Consider the following 23,783-nt stretch of genomic DNA (forward strand, 5'->3'; position numbering starts at 1 on the left):
TGCCCCTGTCTGCGGCCCAGGCGTGCTGGTTCTCCAGGTTGTGGCGAACGATGTCGAGTACAGCTGGGTCCAAACAGAGGCGACGGAATCGTGCAGAGAGCGAGTGACACTGCATGTTAGCTTTTCTGCAGCATTTTTTCTCTACGTCATGCGCCATCTCCCTGCACCGCCCACATTTGCACCATGGAGGCACGGCTTCTGGCTCTGGCTCTCATGGCGGCTGTGGCGGTGGATGAACAAACTGCTCGAAGAAATCTTCGAATAGTCCAGCTGTCCTTTTCAAGTTCATGATGGCCAGCTCATTGACTTGATCCCTGGTGAGCGCCTCCACCTTGGCCTACGCATGAAAGACAGAAATAAATAAGAACTAGAAATGTCGCTATGGCGACTGATGCCTCCGCCATAATGCATGATTCTCCCAATAGGCGTATAGTACAATGTCTTCACAATGTGTGATCCATGACAGTTTCACATAACTGGCAAAATATTGAAATGACAGGTTTGTCAGAAATGTCTTGAACTGGGTTTGCTATAATTTTCTAAGAGAGCAGGTACACATATTTGGGGAATTTTGGGAAAGCTTATGCAATGAGTAATTTCCAAGGTACGAAGAAAGAGTGTGATGACGGTACAAAATAGATTTTTTTTTTTTTTTGGGGGGGGGGGGGCATTGAAACCTGGCCTTTGACCCTTAACCTTTGACCTTCTGGCTGGAAATTTCCCGGAGAATCTCCATTAGGTTAAATGCATGTATTAAGTTTTGAAACTAATAATGCAAGCATTGCATATACTAGTATATGAGGGAAATAGTAAAATTTTGAAGAGTTGACCTTGACCTTTGACCCCTGACTATTGACCCATGACCACTAAATTCCCTAGATAATCCCTGCCAGACAGTACATGCATATGTACCAAGTTCCACGAAGATACATTGAAGCATTTGAGAGAAAAGTAATATTGCAACATTTTCACCTAACCTTTGACCTTTTGACCTTTGACCTTATGACATGAAACTCTCTCTGGAGAATCTTTACGCAGTAGTACATGTCCACACCAAGTTTCAAGAAAATACCTTCGGGCATTGCATAGATATGGGGGAAATTGCAACATTTGTAGCATTTGACCTTGACCTTTTGACCTTTGACCTCTTGCCAATGTCACTAAAATCTACTCAACTAATTGTCCCATCATACATCATCCTTGGACCAAGTTTGGTGAAAGCTGCTTCATCCAGTTTTGAGTTATCACGTAAACAGATAAATTTTAGGATTTGACCTTGATCTTTGACCTTTGACCTCTGTCCGATTTCACTGAAAAACTAATCAAGTAATTGTCCCATCATACATCATCCTCCAACAAAGTTTGGTGAAATTTGCTCCATCCAGTCTTGAGTTATCGCATAAACGGATACAATTTCATGATTTTGACCTTGACCTTTGACCTTTGACCTTCAGCCGATTTCACCCAAAATCTAATCAAATAATTGCCCCATCATACTCCATACTTGGACCAAGTTTGGTAAAATTCCAGTAAATATTACTCAAGTTATCGCGTAAACGAAAGCGGACGGACGTACGTACGGACGTACGGACGTACGGACGGACGGACGGACAACCCGAAAACATAATGCCTCCGGCACCACTTCGTGGCGGAGGCATAAAAATAATGAAACAAATTCTGCCTACAGCTGTACATCAAAAGTACTGTAACACAAAATGCGCATGCATTAATTCATTGACTGTTGATTGTTTGTTTTTGTTTGCATGTTGGTTGACTAGACATCATAACATTCAATGGTAATAGATGATATTATCATGTATTAAGACTTGTTGCTGCAATAAAGGATGCCCATATGGCGACCCTAAAAGCTTGTTCGAGCTCATGCGATGCTTGTCCGAGCTTCGGGAGCAAGTAGGAGCATAAAACCATATTGTGTCTCTTGTGTCCAGTATTGTTTGTTGCAGGTTCTAGAATTGTTGTCAATGCTAATGAACGGGTTTCTCATGTATTCAGATTGTATTTTTGTAAACAAATAATGACAACCCAACAAACTTTGTCCGCGCTCATGTGAAGTTTGTAACAGCGTCGTGAACAATGAAGATTATATATTCTGACTGTCTGTGACAAGTTCTTCGAATTGTTGTCAATGAGCGCATGGAAGGAAACAAGTACATTGTATAATTGTGTAAATCTGGATACAGTACGAAAATGGTTTATGGAGCAGATTGCAAGTTTCTCCTCCAAATTCAATACGGTCTGTGGGAAAACCAAACCACGTCTTATCAAACCCCACAAGCCACAGGCGATTAAATTACCACTATAAAACATTGTCTTTGGACTTATATGCTCTAGGCGTCAAATTAGTATGATGGTTTTATGGCAAATACGTTTCTAAAATATTTTATGTTGAGTATATGGGTTCAGGTACATAATTTTGTCAGTCAACTTAATCAATATTTGTGAGTCAAATCATGTAGAAAATCTTTCATTGTACCAATATATCTTCCATATGGTAATTCATTTAGCAATGCATCAGATTTTCTTGAGGTAACCCTGAATCTTTGGTCATTACTAAACTACAAGATACAATGTAACACGACATATCAATTTATCATATGCAGCTCTGATTGGGATTTCCGATACTTGGCTTAGAAAATTGATTCTGTCTCCTAAATTTGATTTGGAATTGACGAAATTGTGCTAACTAAACTGTGTTGCAACCTTTCCAAATTCATACCGAAATCGAACAAATGATGAGCCCTACATGTACAAAACTTGTACACTGTATATGTGGCTTCATAACAAACTTCAAGCTTCAAAAAGTCTACTATTTTTCAAGTACATCCACGATTTCCCTGCAAACACATGTCAAGGTAACCAGAACTATTTCTGCTATTCCTGTTACCATACTCTAAAGGTACTGTAGTTAGGTGAAGATTCGATGAACAGAAGTAAATGGGAGGCTTCTTATTTTAATGTCCTATTGACTTCACAGCAGCAAATCTTTATCAATGCTTCAGAGTAACTAAATGTATGTAAACAGGATTGAAGAGAAAAAAGAGCAACAAACGCTTCTCTCCCTGTCTCCTCTTTCCCCTGCCATGAACAATTCAGAAAAAAAATACCCCCCCCCCCCCCTCCTTTTTCCCCTAGCGTGAATGACGAGAAAGAAAATCCGCAAGACTTCCTCGAATTCTTGAAGTTCTTTTCTGTCTCTTTTTTTCCCCTCGCACATGAAAGATGCAAAACACACACAGACCCAAGACAGAGACCACTACCATCAGAAAAACAAAAACACCAACTACTAGTAAAGAGACAGAAGTGCTAGACAGGGTTGGGGCCTGGGAAGGGCTACCGACAAAGAAACACGGCGCGCACAAGCATTCTTTCGTGAGATCGTATTACAACTGGCACCTGGTCATGGCCTGGGAACAGCGCAAAGAGTATAGTCTTGTCACAGACCCCAATTATTAGACCTGGTAACATGGTACCCAATAGGGTTACAGCTTGTTATTCCAAAGGTTTGTCATTCCGAAGGCTCTTCAGTCCGCAGATTCGTTATTCCGAAGATTTGTTTTTCCAAATATCATTTCGGATTAACAAATCTTTGGAATAACGCCACAAATGTTCAGATTGATGAACCTTTTTCATTTTCGGATTAACGAACCTCTAGGTATTGGGAATATGTGTGTTTCGGAGTAACGAACCTTCGGAATAATGAACCTTCAGAATATCGAACATTCATTATGTTTGTTTGAGGTAGTGTACATTGCTCTAGTTTATTGAGATTTGCTACATCCACCTTTGAAGTTTTACCCAATTTTACCCAAAGTCTAATCAAGTGATTATCCCACCTTGCTTCACCCTTGTGCAAAGTTTAGTGAAATTTGCTTGATCCAGTCTTGAGTTTTAATATCACACAGTGAATTTTTAGAATTTGACCTTGACCTTTGACTCTTGCCAATTTTACACAAAATGTTATCAAGTTAGTGCCCTATCATATTTTACCCTTGTGCCAAGTTTGCTGAAATTTGCTCAATACAGTCTTGAGTTATTGCATAAACTGTTTTAGATGACCTTCACTTTTGACCTACGACCAATTTCTAATCAAGTGATTGCCCAATCATACTTCATAGTCGGACTATGTTTGGTCAAATTCCGCTCAGTATTACTCAAGTTATCGCGTATACTAAAGTAGACAGACAGACCTACAACCCAAAAATATCATGCCTCAAGCACCCATCGGACAGAGGAATAAAAAGGATTCATGGTCAAATTTGTGGGCATTTTATTGTCAATAAGCCTGTGCATAACAATGATAATTTTTAGTTTGATACTCACCTGACTTGGTTCAGGAGGGTCTTAGAGTTGATCGGTGAAAACAACACTCCTCTGCGCAGAGGAGCTCTCCTAGGAGCTGTAAACACAAACAAAGCATACTTAATTAACCACATACATGTAATGCAACAAAGTCATAATTACTTTCAATTATACTAATGACATATATTTTCCGAATGAGTGTCAGTAAATGACATTTTCATGTCAAGTCGAGTACAAAATTTTACAGTTTGATCCTAGATTTTTAGAGTCCTAGTTATCAACGAGCAAGGTAGCACAACACTCCTAGAAAGAACACATCAGTATGTATTATGGTCAAGAAAATTCTCAGGGATACGTGAAAAAAAAATGTACCCAAAAATATTTATATGCTAATTGGCTGAAAAAAAAGTGCAGATATAGGGTGTTGCAAATGCTCTTTTACACACAATTTGTGATCACGATATTGTCTTTTTAATATGGATGGGAATAACATATTGAAAAGGCAATCATTAGGTGATACGCTATCAGCGTATCACCTATTGTGATTGTCAAAATCTCTCTATTTTTAGGTGATACGCTATCAGCGTATCACCTATTGTGATTGTCAAAATTTCTCTTTTTAGGTGATACGCTATCAGCGTATCACCTATTGTGATTGTCAAAATCTCTCTTTATTTCTTTTTATTCTTCTTTCTTTCTGGACAATTTTGTGTCATCAATATCTCAAGAGTGACATTACAGAATGACATGACATTTTCAGGGAACATGTCTCATGACAATATCTAGCCACAATAAGGTTTTCATGACAGTAACATGTCTATGACGTCATCTAGGCGCCATTTTGTGATTTTCGGACCATATTACATGATCGATCATAACTTCATAAATAAAGGTAATTTCTGTATCATTTTCGGTGGACATTAAGTTCAGGTCACGCTCTATCTTACATTTTAATGCTAATTACCTAGGACATTATTACGCGCGCGTACGCGCGCGTCAAACTTTTAAAAGGCTCAAAACAACTTACCAATGGGAAATCTCGAAGTTTCAGACAATTTCAAGCGTTTCGCGCGTTCGCGTCCGTCCGCACATTTTCGCGCGTAGTGCGCGTAAGCAACATGAAAATGCACATTTTTTGACAGATTTGGATTCCTGATACATTAAGCAACAATATCCATTGATTTCCGATCAATTTTGACCTATAACAAAGGAATGCGTTGGCGGCAAAGTTGAAATTTCGTGTGCGCGTCTATGTGCAAATATAGCGAAAAACATGTCTTTGTTTATTTCGCCATAGCTCTTTAAAACGTCTGGTTACCCTATGTTTTTATTGCATATTACAAAAACATATGAATTGGAAATAACGTTTCAAGCATCAATATCTCCATGAATACATTATGACGTCATCATATCATCATCTGAAATAAAAAAAGTGGAATTAAATTTTTTAAGGTACTGTTTCTGACATTCATTTGCTCGTATCTCTGTTGTTTAAGCTCAATATTATCCCAAATTCAGATATGTTGTACTTTGAACATTTGCCTTTCAAGTCCATGTCATAGTTTTGAAATTTGATGACGTCATCATGCTTTAAATTGTGTTTAAAGGTAAAGACGCAAAATCGGACAAGTTTACGTGTTATGTCTATGGGAGGTGATTTTTTTAGAAACCATGCATTGACTTGACAACGTTTAAGCACCTTTATCTCAGCTGATTTTGCTTCATTTCCTCTGAAACTTAAGTATGTTGTAGCTGTGACAATAATCTGCAGTAATCATGCATTTTATTCTTTGAAATATCCTCATGAGGTTGACAATTTTGCAATTTAAAACTGAAAATGAGAATGGAATGCGAACGAAACGATTCCTGATTCATCTTTCACGTACATAAGTTTACGTTCCTCTAATTTTCTCGTCGAGACGAATGGCCGAGCGGTTAGAGGCGTCGTCTCAGAAACCATGACGTTGCACACGTACGGGTTCGATCCTCACAAGAACACGAAAGAAAATAATTATTTTTTTTAACTTTTTTTTTTTCTTCAATGGAGTACTACACCTTCGTCCATGTAGAAAACACGTTTGCATGTAAACACACCTATACGCACACACTCACATAGTATACCTTTGTTTTGCGTTGGAGACTGCATTACTTCGACTGCTGCAAAATTTTGCAGGCTGGGCTTTTTAAACTGATATAGTATATTGTAACAAAAAGAAATTTGTTCATATCAATTCAGTAACACAATGTAGTCGTGGTTACTTTGTGCTGATTTACACATGTAACAAGCTATACATTGTAAAAAAGGTATTTGCATTGTTCCTTTAAGTCAGTCTTCTGTATTGATGATTATTTGTCAATTAGTGGTTTTTGTGGAGTTTCAGATGGTGATAAAAAGTATGAATGATAAGTGCAGCGATAATTCCTACAGTAAGTTCAAAGTTGTGTTACAGATGTTTGATACATACATTTAGCATTGTGTGTGTGTGTGTATACGTGTGTATACAGGTTGGCCATATGACACATTCTAGACAATTAATCCCAATTAATTAGCAAACGTGATCAGCTATGGAACTGAATATGGTACTAATGTATGATGTTAATGATTCTAATTAAACTGTGACGAGTTTAAAGGGATAGCATAACTGTGTGTAAAAATAAGGCAATTATAAGGAAATTTTAGGGGAATTTGATAACCATGCCTATAATAATTTCATACAGGTTATAATACCTGCCTCATATTCGTGTGATAGATCGTCATGTCAATAGCAAACTGACAACGTACGACGAATGTGTTATATATTGAACAACTGTCTTTCAAGTCCATAATGTTCCCCATATTTTCTTGTCGAGACGTATGGCCGAGTGGTTAAAGGCGACGTCTCAGAGACGTGAGGTTGCGGGTTCGAACCCCACAAGATCACGAAACAAAATACTTAGCTATTTACTGTTTTTTTCCTCAACTTTGTATTACATATTCGTCCATGTAGAAATCACGTTCGTATATAAACGCACCTATACACACACACAGACACACACACACGCCATATCCCTCTTCTTTGTGTGTTGGAGACCACATTGCTTCGACTGCAGCAAACTTTTGCAGGTTGACTTTGTCAAACCGATCATAGTATGTAATGACGACGACTGAGGTGTTGTACTTTGAACAATTGTCTTTCAAGACGATGTCATTGTTTATTAATTTGATGACGTCATTACACTGAAAATTATGATTAAAGGCAAGGTATCAAAACCAGCCGATTATAGGTTTTATGTCTGCGGGACGTATTTTTTCCAAGTTGCCAGAAATGGCATAGCGACCTCAGTCGTTACAAGGCCGCTTTTCCGTCTAGCAATGCAATAGATGTTCACACGGCCACGTTAGTTGAGTGGGCATTGACTTTCCCCCTGTTACATCTATACATTGGTTTTGTTTTTTTTTTTTGTCTTACCATTTCCGTGGATGACCCGTGGCCGAGTGGTTACAAAAACGGTTTCGCAAGCACGCTCAATATAACTTTAAGGTGCCTATATCACATTCTTTTCTTTGTCGATCACAGATGACTGTCATCTGATGACCACAAGCGTATCACCTAACTCGTCCTCAATGTGACGAGTTTTCATGTCTCGTTTTTTATTCTTCTTTCTTTCTGCCACATTTTGTGTCGTCAATATCTCAATAATGACATTACGGAATGACATGACATTTTCAGTCAACATGTCTCATGACAAAATCTAGCCACAATAAGGTTTTCATGACAGTAACATATCTATGACGTCATCTAGGCGCCATTTTGTGATTTTCGGACCTTGTCACGTGATCGATCATAACTTCATAACTAGATGTCATTTCTGTATCATTTTCGGTGGACATGAAGTTCAGGTCACGCTCTATCTTACTTTTTAACGCTAGTTACACAGGTCATCATTACGCGCGCGTAAGCGCGCGTCAAAATTTTAAAAGACTCAAAACGACTTCCCAATGGGAAATCTCGAAGTTTCAGACAATTTTAAGCGTTTCAAACATTTTCTCGCGTGCGCGTCCGTCCGCGCAATTTCGCGCGCAGAGCCCGTAAGCAACATGAAAATGCAATTTTTTTGACTCATTTGGATTCCTTATACTTGGAGTAACAATATCCATTGATTTCCGCTCGATTTCGACCTATAACAAAGGAATGCACTGGCGTCAAAGTTGAAATTCCGCGTGCGCGTCTTTCTGCAAATATAGTGAAAAAACATGTCTTTGTTTATTTCGCCATAGCTCTTTAAATCGTCCGTTGACCCTATATTTCTATTGCATATTACAAAAGTATATGAATTGTAAATAACATTCCAAGTATCAATATTGCCAGGAACACGCGATGACGTCATCATATCGTCATTTTAAATAAAAAAAGTGGAATTGATTTTTTTCAGGTACTCTTTCAGACATTCATTTGCTCGTATCTCTGTTGTTTAAGCTCAATATTATCCCAAATTCAGATATGTTGTACTTTGAACATTTGCCTCTCAAGTCCATGTGATGGTTTTGAAATATAATGACGTCATCATACTAGAAATTGTGATTAAAGGTAAAGACTCAAAATCAGACAAGTTTACGTGTTATGTCTATGGGAGGTGATTTTTTTTTTAAACCATGCATTGACTTGACAACGTTTAAGCACCTTTACCTCATCTGATTTTGCTCCATTTCCTCTGAAACATACGTATGTTGTAGCTGAGACAATAAGCTTTAGTAATCGTGCATTTTATGTTTTCAAATCTCCTCATTAGGTTGATAATTTTGTAGTTTAAAACTGAAAATGAGAATGCAATCTGTACAGAACGATTCCCAATTTATCTTTGCAACTGTATATTGATCGAATCCACGCTGCCACTTGTGAGAAGTTGAATAGCGCCATCACAAGTCAACCAGTCACGACAGTATTATTATACATTTAAGTTTCGCACTCGGTCTTCAGGACAGCCGTGTGGCGTAATCGCTTAGCGCGCTGAGTGTTCATAATGCCATACCGGAAAGAGAGAAGTTCGACTCCCGCAGGATTTTTCCCGTTTTTTCTTTTTCTTTTTTTTTTCGGCAATTCAGCTTTACTCCGATGTCATTTATCATATTATTTTATTAAGTGTACGTAACCCGTGAACACGGCTGCTCTATTTCCCTTGTTTTGTATTGGAGTTTGGACATTGGGTTTGCTTCATTAATTTTGTCACACTTAATGTTGTAAATTGCCCCTTGTTACAGTGTCCCGCTTGCCACCTTTCGTTTGCTCTTTCCTTTTCTCTTCATTGGCTCTTGTTAGGAACATGTAGGAACATGTACGTTTAGATAACTGGCAGGAATGGGAGCTGAATTGATTAACTCTAGTCCAGGTGTATGGCGTCTCGCTCATCTCTTTGAAATTCCAGGTTGTTATTGTTTGACCCAATAACGAAGTTGTAGACAGGTTTTATGTTGCTATAGAGGTATTTTGTGCCACATAAATGGAAGGCATCACTGTTAAGTCGTAGTAATGAACCTTTTCATGTTGTAAATGATATAAAGATATGAATTTCACATCCAATCTTCGGGACAGCCGTGTGGCTTTATAGTCGCTTAGCGCGCTCCATGGTCATTATGCACTACCTTCGAGACCCGCAGGACGCTATTATTTTTTTTTCTCTCTCTTTCTTTGTTTTTCGTTTGGCAGTTCAGCTTCATTCCGATGTCATTACCCCACAACACACAGTCACTCAATTCCCCCCCCCCCTTTTTTTTTGTCGCAGACTGGAGGTTGGATTTGCTTCATTTATCATACGTGTAATGTTGTAAATTGCCCTTGGTATACAGTGCCCCGCTTGCCACCTTTGTTTTCTCTTTCCTTTTCTCTACGTTTGTTCATGTTACACTGCACAAGACAGGTCGGAAAATAATTTACATAACTCAACTGGAGCAGGAATGGCAACTGAATAGATTAACTCTAGGCCAGGTGTATGGCGTCTCGCTCATCTCTTTGAAATTCCAGGTTGTTATTGTTTGACCCAAGAACGGAATTGTAGACAGGTTTTATGTTGCTATAGAGGTATCTTGTGCCACATGAGTAGAAGGCATCACTGTTTAGTAGTAGTAATGAACCTTTTCTTGTCCCTCCATGTCAATTATAGTGTGTTTAAAGGGGTTGTGTGTCTATCTGCTAAAGAAAAGGAAAACCTTATTTTCGTCATGGCTGTTTCTCTATACGTAGCCGTAGGTGATGAGTGTTGTTGGTATCTGAGCAGTGAAGAACAGAGCATCAGGCTAAAATCCCCCTTAGTTATACGCGCTAAGCGTTCAATTTGATATATCTTTATTTATGTAGTCAATCACTGCTAATGGAGTTACAGAATTATGTTATGACACATTGCACTGAAAGTTTGTAAAGCAAAGTTTATGGACAAGGCAAGCAATTGTACATGAATAATACCATTGATTTCAGAGGGAAATTATGGTATACCTAAATGTAAGGGTATCATTGCTTTGGAATTGCTGAGACAATATCTTGGCACGAGGGCTTCCACTTCTAATAACTGATCTCTTTGAAGATGTGTCGGTCACGGGTGATCGTCATGATTCATCTTTCACGTAGAAGCTTCCGTTCCACACTCTTCGTTCGAGAAGACTTACCATCATACTTCAAATTGTGATTAAAGGTAAAGACTCAAAATCAGACAAGTTGACGTGTTATGTCTATGGGAGGTGATTTTTTTTTTTAACCATGCATTGACTTGACAACGTTTAAGCACCTTTATCTCAGCTGATTTTGCTCCATTTCCTCTGAAACTTATGTATGTGGTAGCTGAGACAATAAGCTGCAGTGATCATGCATTTTATTTTTTTCAAATCTCCTCGTCAGGTTGATAATTTTGCAGCTAAAAACTGAAAATGAGAATGGAATGTGGACCAAACGATTCCTGAATCATCTTTCACATATAAGCTTACGTTCCTCATATTTTCTCGTCAAGACGTACATGGCCGAGAGGATAAAAGCGACGTCACAAGAGACGTGAGGTTGCACACGTACGGGTTCGAACCCCATAAGAGCACGAAACAAAATACGTATATCTTTTTTTTTTATGGAGTATTCACCTTCGTCCATGTAGAAAGCACGTTTTCATGTAAACGTACACACACACAGGCACACACACACACACACACACACAATATCCCTTTGTTTTGTGTTGGAGACCACATTGCTTTGACTGGCAACTTGGACTTGAAATTACAAAGTGAAGATGACTCTTAAAAGACAGCATGGCCATGCTTGGTTTTTTTTAACAGTATGAAGACCTATTGGTAAATATTCATTCACATATCATTTCCAATCAACTTACTTGGACACGGTGACACCACACGAAATTTTCAATTGGTTGCATGACAGAAACAATTTCATCTGAATTATATAGGACTGTATAAAGAATTGGACTTCACGAATATTTCTCAATATTACTTCAAGTCGCAACTTAACATTATTTTCGTTGTCGATCACTGAAAATGAGAATGGAATCTGGTCGAAACGATTCCCGATTTATCTTTGCAACTGTATATTGATCGAATCCTCGCGGCCACTCGTGGGAAGTTGAATAGCGCTATCAGTCACTTTACGTATATCGCCAAAAAACTGAATATCAATGTAAATTTGTGTTGTGTATAGCATACATAGATAGATTTAAGTTTCGCACAGGATCTTCGGATCTTCCGTGCGGCAGAATCGCTTAGCACGCTGCGTGTTTATAATGCCCGACCGGAAGGACAGAAGTTAATCGAGTCCCGCAGGACTTTTTCCTTTTATTTCTTTTTTCTTTTTTTTTCAGCAGTTCAGCTTCACACTGATGTCATGAACACAGCTACTCTATTTCCCTTGTTTTGTATTGGAGTTTGGAGGTTGGGTTTGCTTCATTAATTTTGTCACACGTAATGTTGTAAATTGCCCCTTGAAACAGTGCCCCGCTTGCCACCATTCGTTTTCTCTTTCCTTTTCTCTTCATTTAGATTTTGTTCTTGTTATACTGTAGCAGGATATTTAGGAACGTGTACGTTTACATAACTAACAGGAATGGGAACTGAATTAATTAACTCTAGTCCAGGTGCATGGCGTCTCGCTGATCTCTTTGGAATTCCAGGTTGTTATTGTTTGACCAAATAACGGAGTTAAAGACAGGCAGGGAAGGAAGTGACTTGATATTGCTTCATAATGAGGAATTTTGGGCAACACCTTTCCAAGCGTAGTGATTATGACGGGGTATCATGGCTGTTTCACTAGTTTAGCCATAGGTGACATATGTTGTTGGCATTTGGGAGAATAGAACAGATCAGTACCAAACTGGAATAGCCCTATAAGTAATGTGGTAAGCGTTCAATTTTTTGCATTATCTTTCTTCTTCAAAGTCAGTCACTACTGATCGAAATACACAATAATATGACACGTTCCATTGGTAGTTTAGGAAAAGGGAGTTAATGCACGATGCAATGATAAATGTGCTACCATTGATTTTAGAGACGTCGTTGTGGTGTGGTACTGGTGATGGTAAGGGAACCATAGATTGCTTTTAAAGTAATGAGACAATCATTGGACCTTTGCATCAAGACCGTATTCCCATCTAGAATATAATGCATGTTCGTGCGGAGTTTTTTTTTTTTTGTTTTTTAATCCTGACGTGGACATTTTCTTTTCCTTGTTTTTAATTTAAGAATGTTATATCTAAATTTGTTTCTTTCCCCTAACATTTTTTTATTGTTGGATATAAAGTTGGACGTTCCGTGACCGAGTAAAAGAGCAGCGATTTAGTTACAGTTTCAATGCATCTTGTTTACCATCTTCTCTGACATTAAATTGATTGTTTTTAAATTTGACATTGTCTGTCTATAAAGCAATTTGCCTGTTTATGCTCATAAAACACTGCTATAACAACTAATACATTTGCTTCACTTGTCACACGCAATGATGTGGATTGCAGTTGTGCATGCATTTTTTCTTTTGCCACCTCTCGTTTTTCTCTCCCCTTTTCCCTCATTTTGGTTTTGTTATACTGCAGATGGGAATGATTACAATGACATAACCCAACTTGAAGTAGGAATGAGAACTGAATAAATTAACTCTAGGCCAGGTGTATATAGCGTCTCGCTCATCTCTTTGAAATTTCAGGTTGTCATTGTTCGATCAACGGAGTTGAAGACAGGCTTTATGTTGCTATAGAGGTATCTCGCTCCACGTGAATGGAATGCATACGCTGTTTAGTATTAGTAATGAACTTTTTCAGGTCCATCCCTGCCAATAAAAGTGTGTTTGATGGGGTTTTGTGTCATTGTGCCTATGAGAAAGCAAAGTTTTATTTTCGCCATGGCTGTTTCTCTATGCGTAGCCGTGGGTGATGGGTGTTGTTGGCATCTGGCCAGTAAAGAACCGAGTATTATGCTATAATACCCCCCTCCCCCGGTTAGGTTCTAAGCGTTCAATACGGTGATATAGCTTTCTTCTTTATTATGTCAATCACTGCTGATGGAATTACAGAATTATGTTATGACACGTTTCACTCAAAGCTTAAAAAACAAAGTATATGCACGATACAAGTAATGGTGCATGAGTCCTATAGGCCATTGATTTTAGATGAGAAATTATGACATGCCTATAGTAGGATTGTCATTGATTAGGAATTAATGAAACGATTAAGCACACCTTCCACTTCTAACTGTCCCCTATGAATGTGTGTCGATCATGTGAGATCGTCATAAATTATCATTCACGTATAAGCTTACGTTCGAAGTGTACTCTTAGTTGGAGGAGACCTATAGTTACATGGTTAAAGGCGATGTCTCTTTCGCTGGAGCCGTACGTTTGGCCCGTTTTTCTTTTGCCCTTTTCTCTTTAATTGAGATATCACTTTCGTCCAGGTATAAATCACATTCTCATGTAAACAGACTCACTTGCTCTATATCCCTTGTTTTGTATCGGAGGCTTCATTGGATTTACTGCTTGTAAATCTCACAGGCTTGTATATAGCTGTAAGAGCTCTTTGAACTGATCACTATGATAGCAAGATGAGAGGGAGTCATATTGGTTATGTAAATAATGGTCAAAGGTCATATTTTAAAAGGCCACTGTTAAAGCCAGGATGGTTATAAACACTTAATTGTCATGTTTTATTTGTACGTGCCGAGGATCACTTGGATCCCGTTTACAGTGCGAGGTTCGGCCGCGGCTCGGCCGCGCCGAGACCGCCTTCATTTCGGTGTAAACGCGCAAAAGGCCAAATGCGGGGCCAAAATGGCCTCGCATTAGGCCACGCTAATGTGGTCGCGGCTCAGCCCGCCGCGGTCGCGCCCGGCCTTTTTCTCAGTGTAAACGCAAACTGGGCTAAATGCGCGGCCAATTTTATTGTGGCTTCCAAACACTCGCCTGTACTATTTCGCTATTCAGGATATTAACCACTTCAACGTCGAAAACTAGTATAGTTTAAGGTGGTTTTGTCCTGCAAAGGATTTTCTCCTTCGGCAAAGGCCTTTGCCCGAACGGCGACTTCGCCACTACGACAAAATATTGAAAGGTTTGAATCAAAAGCGCGGCCGAGCCCGGCAGTGTAAATGGACTAAATTGCGGGGCTCGGCCGCGCAATTGAGGCTCAAAAAGTCCGTAAATCGACTTAGTCGTACACGCACAGAATTTCCACATAGTTTGTGTGACAGAAAAACAAATGTGATCTGAATAATAAATGTAGGCCCCCAAAAAAGTTCAACTAAGTATCTCATTATAACTTCAAGGTGCTATATTACATTCTTTTCTTTGTCGATCACGGATGACCGACATCTGATGACCCCAAGCGTATCACCTAACTCGTCTTCAGTGTGACGAGTTTCATATCTCGTTTCTTATTCTTCTTTCTTTCTGGCCTATTTTGTGTCGTCAATATCTCAAGAATGACATTACGGAGTAACATGACATTTTCAGTCAACATGTCTCATGACAATATCTAGCCACAATAAGGTTTTCATGACAGTAACGTATCTATGACGTCATCTAGGCGCCATTTTGTGATTTTCGGACCATGTTACATGATCGATCATAACTTCATAACTAAAGGTTCTTTCTGTATCAGTTTTTGTGGACATAAAGTTCAGGTCACGCTCTATCTTTCTTTCTCAGATGCTAATTACCTAGGACGTCATCTAGGACGCGTAAGCGCGCGTCAAACATTTAAAAGGCTCAAAACAACTTTCCAATGGGAAATCTCGAAGTTTCAGACAATTTTAAGCGTTTCAAACAATTTTGCGCGTGCGCGTCCGTCCGCGCATTTTCGCGCGCACAGCGCGTCAGTAACATGAAAATGCACATTTTTTGACTAATCTGGATTCCTGATACTTTGAGTAACAATATCCATTGATTTCTGATAGATTTTGACAAATAACAAAGCAATGCACTGGCGTCAAAGTTGAAATTTCGCGTGCGCATCTATGTGCAAATATAGTGAAAAAACATGTCTTTGTTTATTTCGCCATAGCTCTTTAAAACGTCAGGTGACCCTATGTTTTTATTGCATATTACAAAAGCATATAAATTGAAAATAACGTTTCAAGTATCATTATTTCCATAATTAAAATATGACGTCATCATATCGTCATCTGAAATCAAAAAAGTGGAATTAATTTTTTTAAGGTACTGTTTCTGACATTCATTTGCTCGTATCTCTGTTGTTTAAGCTCAATATTATCCCAAATTCAGATATGTTGTACTTTGAACATTTGCCTTTTAAGTCCATGTCATGCTTTTGATATTTGATGACGTCATCATACCTTAAATTGTGATTAAAGGTAAAGACGCAAAATCGGACAAGTTTACGTGTATTGTCTATGGGAGGTGATTTTTTTTTAAAAGCATCAATTGACTTAACAACGTTTAAGCACCTTTATCTCAGCTGATTTTGCTTCATTTCCTCTGAAACTTTAATATGTTGTAGCTGAGACAATAAGCTGCAGTAATCATGCATTTTATTCTTTGAAATCTCCTCATCAGATTGACAATTTTGCAGTTTAAAACTGAAAATGAAAATGGAATGTGGACAAAACGATTCCCCATGTATCTTTCACATACATAAGTTTACGTTCCCCATATTTTCTCGTCGAGACGTATGGCCGAGTGGTTAAAGGCGCCGTCTCAGAGACGTGAGATTGCGGGTTCGAACCCCACGAGATCACGAAACATTTTTTTTTATTTTACTTTTTTTCTTCAATTTTGTATTTCATATTCGTCCATGTAGAAATCACGTTCGTATATAAACGCACCTATACACACACACAGACACACACACACGCCATATCCCTCTTTTTTGTGTGTTGGAGACCACATTGCTTCGACTGCAGCAACATTTTGCAGGTTGACTTTGTCAAACCGATCATAGTATGTAATGACGACGACTGAGGTGTTGTACTTTGAACAATTGTCTTTCAAGACGATGTCATTGTTTTGTAATTTGATGACGTCATTACACTGAAAATTGTGATTAAAGGCAAGGTATCAAAACCAGCCGATTATAGGTTTTATGTCTGCGGGACGTATTTTTCCCAAGTTGCCAGAAATGGCATAGTGACCTCAGTCGTTACAGGGCCGCTTCTCCGTCTAGCAATGCAATAGATGTTCACCAGGCCACGTTAGTTGAGTGGGCATTGACTTTCCCCCTGTTATATCTATACATTGTTTTTTTTTTTTTTTTTGTCTTACCATTTCCGTGGATGACCCGTGGCCGAGTGGTTACAGAAACGGTTTCGCATGCACGCTCAATATAAGTTCAAGGTGCCTATATCACATTCTTTTCTTTGTCGATCACAGATGACCGTCATCTGATGACCACAAGCGTATCACCTAACTCGTCCTCAATGTGACGAGTTTTCATGTCTCGTTAGGTGATACGCTATCAGCGTATCACCTATTGTGATTGTCAAAATCTCTCTTTATTAGGTGATACGCTATCAGCGTATCACCTATTGTAATTGTCAAAATTTCTCTTTTTAGGTGATACGCTATCAGCGTATCACCTATTGTGATTGTCAAAATTTCTCTTTTTTTTTATTCTTCTTTCTTTCTGCCACATTTTGTGTCGTCAATATCTCAATAATGACATTACGGAATGACATGACATTTTCAGTCAACATGTCTCATGACAAAATCTAGCCACAATAAGGTTTTCATGACAGTAACATATCTATGACGTCATCTAGGCGCCATTTTGTGATTTTCGGACCTTGTCACGTGATCGATCATAACTTCATAACTAGATGTTATTTCTGTATCATTTTCGGTGGACATGAAGTTCAGGTCACGCTCTATCTTACTTTTTAACGCTAGTTACACAGGTCATCATTACGCGCGCGTAAGCGCGCGTCAAAATTTTAAAAGACTCAAAACGACTTCCCAATGGGAAATCTCGAAGTTTCAGACAAATTTAAGCGTTTCAAACATTTTCTCGCGTGCGCGTCCGTCCGCGCAATTTCGCGCGCAGAGCCCGTAAGCAACATGAAAATGCAATTTTTTTGACTGATTTGGATTCCTTATACTTGGAGTAACAATATCCATTGATTTCCGATCGATTTCGACCTATAACAAAGGAATGCACTGGCGTCAAAGTTGTAATTCCGCGTGCGCGTCTTTCTGCAAATATAGTGAAAAAACATGTCTTTGTTTATTTCGCCATAGCTCTTTAAATCGTCCGTTGACCCTATATTTCTATTGCATATTACAAAAGTATATGAATTGTAAATAACATTCCAAGTATCAATATTGCCAGGAATACGCGATGACGTCATCATATCGTCATTTTAAATAAAAAAAGTGGAATTGATTTTTTTTCAGGTACTCTTTCAGACATTCATTTGCTCGTATCTCTGTTGTTTAAGCTCAATATTATCCCAAATTCAGATATGTTGTACTTTGAACATTTGCCTCTCAAGTCCATGTGATGGTTTTGAAATATAATGACGTCATCATACTAGAAATTGCGATTAAAGGTAAAGACTCAAAATCAGACAAGTTTACGTGTTATGTCTATGGGAGGTGATTTTTTTTTAAACCATGCATTGACTTGACAACGTTTAAGCACCTTTACCTCATCTGATTTTGCTCCATTTCCTCTGAAACATACGTATGTTGTAGCTGAGACAATAAGCTTTAGTAATCGTGCATTTTATGTTTTCAAATCTCCTCATTAGGTTGATAATTTTGTAGTTTAAAACTGAAAATGAGAATGCAATCTGTACAGAACGATTCCCAATTTATCTTTGCAACTGTATATTGATCGAATCCACGCTGCCACTTGTGAGAAGTTGAATAGCGCCATCACAAGTCAACCAGTCACGACAGTATTATTATACATTTAAGTTTCGCACTCGGTCTTCAGGACAGCCGTGTGGCGTAATCGCTTAGCGCGCTGAGTGTTCATAATGCCATACCGGAAGGAGAGAAGTTCGACTCCCGCAGGATTTTTCCCGTTTTTTCTTTTTCTTTTTTTTTTTCTGCAATTCAGCTTTACTCCGATGTCATTTATCATATTATTTTATTAAGTGTACGTAACCCGTGAACACGGCTGCTCTATTTCCCTTGTTTTGTATTGGAGTTTGGACATTGGGTTTGCTTCATTAATTTTGTCACACTTAATGTTGTAAATTGCCCCTTGTTACAGTGTCCCGCTTGCCACCTTTCGTTTGCTCTTTCCTTTTCTCTTCATTGGCTCTTGTTATATTGTAACAGGATAGGTAGGAACATGTACGTCTAGATAACTGGCAGGAATGGGAGCTGAATTGATTAACTCTAGTCCAGGTGTATGGCGTCTCGCTCATCTCTTTGAAATTTCAGGTTGTCATAAATGGAAGGCATCACTGTTTAGTAGTAGTAATGAACCTTTTCATGTTGTAAATGATATAAAGATATGAATTTCACATCCAATCTTCGGGACAGCCGTGTGGCTTTATAGTCGCTTAGCGCGCTCCATGGTCATTGTGCACTACCTTCGAGACCCGCAGGACGCTATTATTTTTTTTCTCTCTCTAACTCAACTGGAGCACGAATGGCAACTGAATAGATTAACTCTAGGCCAGGTGTATGGCGTCTCGCTCATCTCTTTGAAATTCCAGGTTGTTATTGTTTGACCCAAGAACGGAATTGTAGACAGGTTTTATGTTGCTATAGAGGTATCTTGTGCCACATGAGTAGAAGGCATCACTGTTTAGTAGTAGTAATGAACCTTTTCTTGTCCCTCCATGTCAATTATAGTGTGTTTAAAGGGGTTGTGTGTCTATCTGCTAAAGAGAAGGAAAAACTTATTTTCGTCATGGCTGTTTCTCTATACGTAGCCGTAGGTGAGGAGTGTTGTTGGTATCTGAGCAGTGAACAACAGAGCATCAGGCTAAAATCCCCCTTAGTTATACGCGCTAAGCGTTCAATTTGATATTATCTTTATTTATGTAGTCAATCACTGCTAATGAAGTTACAGAATTATGTTATGACACATTGCACTGAAAGTTTGTAAAGCAAAGTTTATGGACAAGGCAAGCAATTGTACATGAATAATACCATTGATTTCAGAGGGAAATTATGGTATACCTAAATGTAAGGGTATCATTGCTTTGGAATTGCTGAGACAATATCTTGGCACGAGGGCTTCCACTTCTAATAACTGATCCCTTTGAAGATGTGTCGGTCACGGGTGATCGTCATGATTCATCTTTCACGTAGAAGCTTCCGTTCCACACTCTCCGTTCGAGAAGACTTACCATCATACTTCAAATTGTGATTAAAGGTAAAGACTCAAAATCAGACAAGTTGACGTGTTATGTCTATGGGAGGTGATTTTTTTTTTTAACCATGCATTGACTTGACAACGTTTAAGCACCTTTATCTCAGCTGATTTTGCTCCATTTCCTCTGAAACTTATGTATGTGGTAGCTGAGACAATAAGCTGCAGTGATCATGCATTTTATTTTTTTCAAATATCCTCGTCAGGTTGATAATTTTGCAGCTAAAAACTGAAAATGAGAATGGAATGTGGACCAAACGATTCCTGAATCATCTTTCACATATAAGCTTACGTTCCTCATATTTTCTCGTCAAGACGTACATGGCCGAGAGGATAAAGGCGACGTCACAAGAGACGTGAGGTTGCACACGTACGGGTTCGAACCCCATAAGAGCACGAAACAAAATACGTATATCTTTTTTTTTTATGGAGTATTCACCTTCGTCCATGTAGAAAGCACGTTTTCATGTAAACGTACACACACACAGGCACACACACACACACAATATCCCTTTGTTTTGTGTTGGAGACCACATTGCTTTGACTGGCAACTTGGACTTGAAATTACAAAGTGAAGATGACTCTTAAAAGACAGCATGGCCATGCTTGATTTTTTTTAACAATATGAAGACCTATTGGTAAATATTCATTCACATATCATTTCCAATCAACTTACTTGGACACGGTGACACCACACGAAATTTTCAATTGGTTGCATGACAGAAACAATTTCATCTGAATTATGTAGGACTGTATAAAGAATTGGACTTCACGAATATTTCTCAATATTACTTCAAGTCGCAACTTAACATTATTTTCGCTGTCGATCACTGAAAATGAGAATGGAATCTGGTCGAAACGATTCCCGATTTATCTTTGCAACTGTATATTGATCGAATCCTCGCGGCCACTCGTGGGAAGTTGAATAGCGCTATCAGTCACTTTACGTATATCGCCAAAAAACTGAATATCAATGTAACTTTGTGTTGTGTATAGCATACATAGATAGATTTAAGTTTCGCACAGGATCTTCGGATCTTCCGTGTGGCAGAATCGCTTAGCACGCTGCGTGTTTATAATGCCCGACCGGAAGGAGAGAAGTTAATCGAGTCCCGCAAGACTTTTTCCTTTTATTTCTTTTTTCTTTTTTTTTCAGCAGTTCAGCTTCACACTGATGTCATGAACACAGCTACTCTATTTCCCTTGTTTTGTATTGGAGTTTGGAGGTTGGGTTTGCTTCATTAATTTTGTCACACGTAATGTTGTAAATTGCCCCTTGAAACAGTGCCCCGCTTGCCACCATTCGTTTTCTCTTTCCTTTTCTCTTCATTTGTTCTTGTTATACTGTAGCAGGATATTTAGGAACGTGTACATTTACATAACTAACAGGAATGGGAACTGAATTAATTAACTCTAGTCCAGGTGCATGGCGTCTCGCTGATCTCTTTGGAATTCCAGGTTGTTATTGTTTGACCAAATAACGGAGTTAAAGACAGGCAGGGAAGGAAGTGACTTGATATTGCTTCATAATGAGGAATTTTGGGCAACACCTTTCCAAGCGTAGTGATTATGACGGGGTTCTCTGTCGTTTATTTTCGTCATGGCTGTTTCACTAGTTTAGCCATAGGTGACATATGTTGTTGGCATTTGGGAGAATAGAACAGATCAGTACCAAACTGGAATAGCCCTATAAGTAATGTGGTAAGCGTTCAATTTTTTGCATTATCTTTCTTCTTCAAAGTCAGTCACTACTGATCGAAATACACAATAATATGACACGTTCCATTGGTAGTTTAGGAAAAGGGAGTTAATGCACGATGCAATGATAAATGTGCTACCATTGATTTTAGAGACGTCGTTGTGGTGTGGTACTGGTGATGGTAAGGGAACCATAGATTGCTTTTAAAGTAATGAGACAATCATTGGACCTTTGCATCAAGACCGTATTCCCATCTAGAATATAATGCATGTTCGTGCGGAGTTTTTTTTTTTTTTAATCCTGACGTGGACATTTTCTTTTCCTTGTTTTTAATTTAAGAATGTTATATCTAAATTTGTTTCTTTCCCCTAACATTTTTTTTTTTTGTTGGATATAAAGTTGGACGTTCCGTGACCGAGTAAAAGAGCAGCGATTTAGTTACAGTTTCAATGCATCTTGTTTACCATCTTCTCTGACATTAAATTGATTGTTTTTAAATTTGACATTGTCTGTCTATAAAGCAATTTGCCTGTTTATGCTCATAAAACACTGCTATAACAACTAATACATTTGCTTCACTTGTCACACGCAATGATGTGGATTGCAGTTGTGCATGCATTTTTTCTTTTGCCACCTCTCGTTTTTCTCTCCCCTTTTCCCTCATTTTGGTTTTGTTATACTGCAGATGGGAATGATTACAATGACATAACCCAACTTGAAGTAGGAATGAGAACTGAATAAATTAACTCTAGGCCAGGTGTATAAAGCGTCTCGCTCATCTCTTTGAAATTTCAGGTTGTCATTGTTCGATCAACGGAGTTGAAGACAGGCTTTATGTTGCTATAGAGGTATCTCGCTCCACATGAATGGAATGCATACGCTGTTTAGTATTAGTAATGAACTTTTTCATGTCCATCCCTGCCAATAAAAGTGTGTTTGATGGGGTTTTGTGTCATTGTGCCTATGAGAAAGCAAAGTTTTATTTTCGCCATGGCTGTTTCTCTATGCGTAGCCGTGGGTGATGGGTGTTGTTGGCATCTGGCCAGTAAAGAACCGAGTATTATGCTATAATACCCCCCTCCCCCGGTTAGGTTCTAAGCGTTCAATACGGTGATATATCTTTCTTCTTTATTATGTCAATCACTGCTGATGGAATTACAGAATTATGTTATGACACGTTTCACTCAAAGCTTAAAAAACAAAGTATATGCACGATACAAGTAATGGTGCATGAGTCCTATAGGCCATTGATTTTAGATGAGAAATTATGACATGCCTATAGTAGGATTGTCATTGATTAGGAATTAATGAAACGATTAAGCACACCTTCCACTTCTAACTGTCCCCTATGAATGTGTGTCGATCATGTGAGATCGTCATAAATTATCATTCACGTATAAGCTTACGTTCGAAGTGTACTCTTAGTTGGAGGAGACCTATAGTTACATGGTTAAAGGCGATGTCTCTTTCGCTGGAGCCGTACGTTTGGCCCGTTTTTCTTTTGCCCTTTTCTCTTTAATTGAGATATCACTTTCGTCCAGGTATAAATCACATTCTCATGTAAACAGGCTCACTTGCTCTATATCCCTTGTTTTGTATCGGAGGCTTCATTGGATTTACTGCTTGTAAATCTCACAGGCTTGTATATAGCTGTAAGAGCTCTTTGAACTGATCACTATGATAGCAAGATGAGAGGGAGTCATATTGGTTATGTAAATAATGGTCAAAGGTCATATTTTAAAAGGCCACTGTTAAAGCCAGGATGGTTATAAACACTTAATTGTCATGTTTTATTTGTACGTGCCGAGGATCACTTGGATCCCGTTTACAGTGCGAGGTTCGGCCGCGGCTCGGCCGCGCCGAGACCGCCTTCATTTCGGTGTAAACGCGCAAAAGGCCAAATGCGGGGCCAAAATGGCCTCGCATTAGGCCACGCTAATGTGGTCGCGGCTCAGCCCGCCGCGGTCGCGCCCGG

The 23,783-nt window shown here is 38.8% G+C and overlaps 1 protein-coding gene across 1 annotated transcript in view; it reads right to left on the reverse strand.

Moving 5' to 3' along the window:
* Positions 1 to 268: 268 nt before the first annotated feature.
* Positions 269 to 23,783, reverse strand: part of LOC140245475 (uncharacterized) — a 50,576-nt gene continuing 27,061 nt past the window's right edge. Inside the window, exons 3-4 of the mRNA XM_072325045.1 lie at positions 4,342 to 4,417; positions 269 to 337 (exon numbers count right to left, since the gene is read on the reverse strand). Of these exons, the coding sequence (XP_072181146.1) occupies positions 286 to 337; positions 4,342 to 4,417 (128 nt within the window). The 3' untranslated portion in view covers positions 269 to 285. The remainder of the gene's footprint in view (positions 338 to 4,341; positions 4,418 to 23,783) is intronic.

Source organism: Diadema setosum, chromosome 22, assembly GCF_964275005.1.
Source record: "Diadema setosum chromosome 22, eeDiaSeto1, whole genome shotgun sequence".
In the NCBI taxonomy this organism is placed as follows: domain Eukaryota; kingdom Metazoa; phylum Echinodermata; class Echinoidea; order Diadematoida; family Diadematidae; genus Diadema; species Diadema setosum.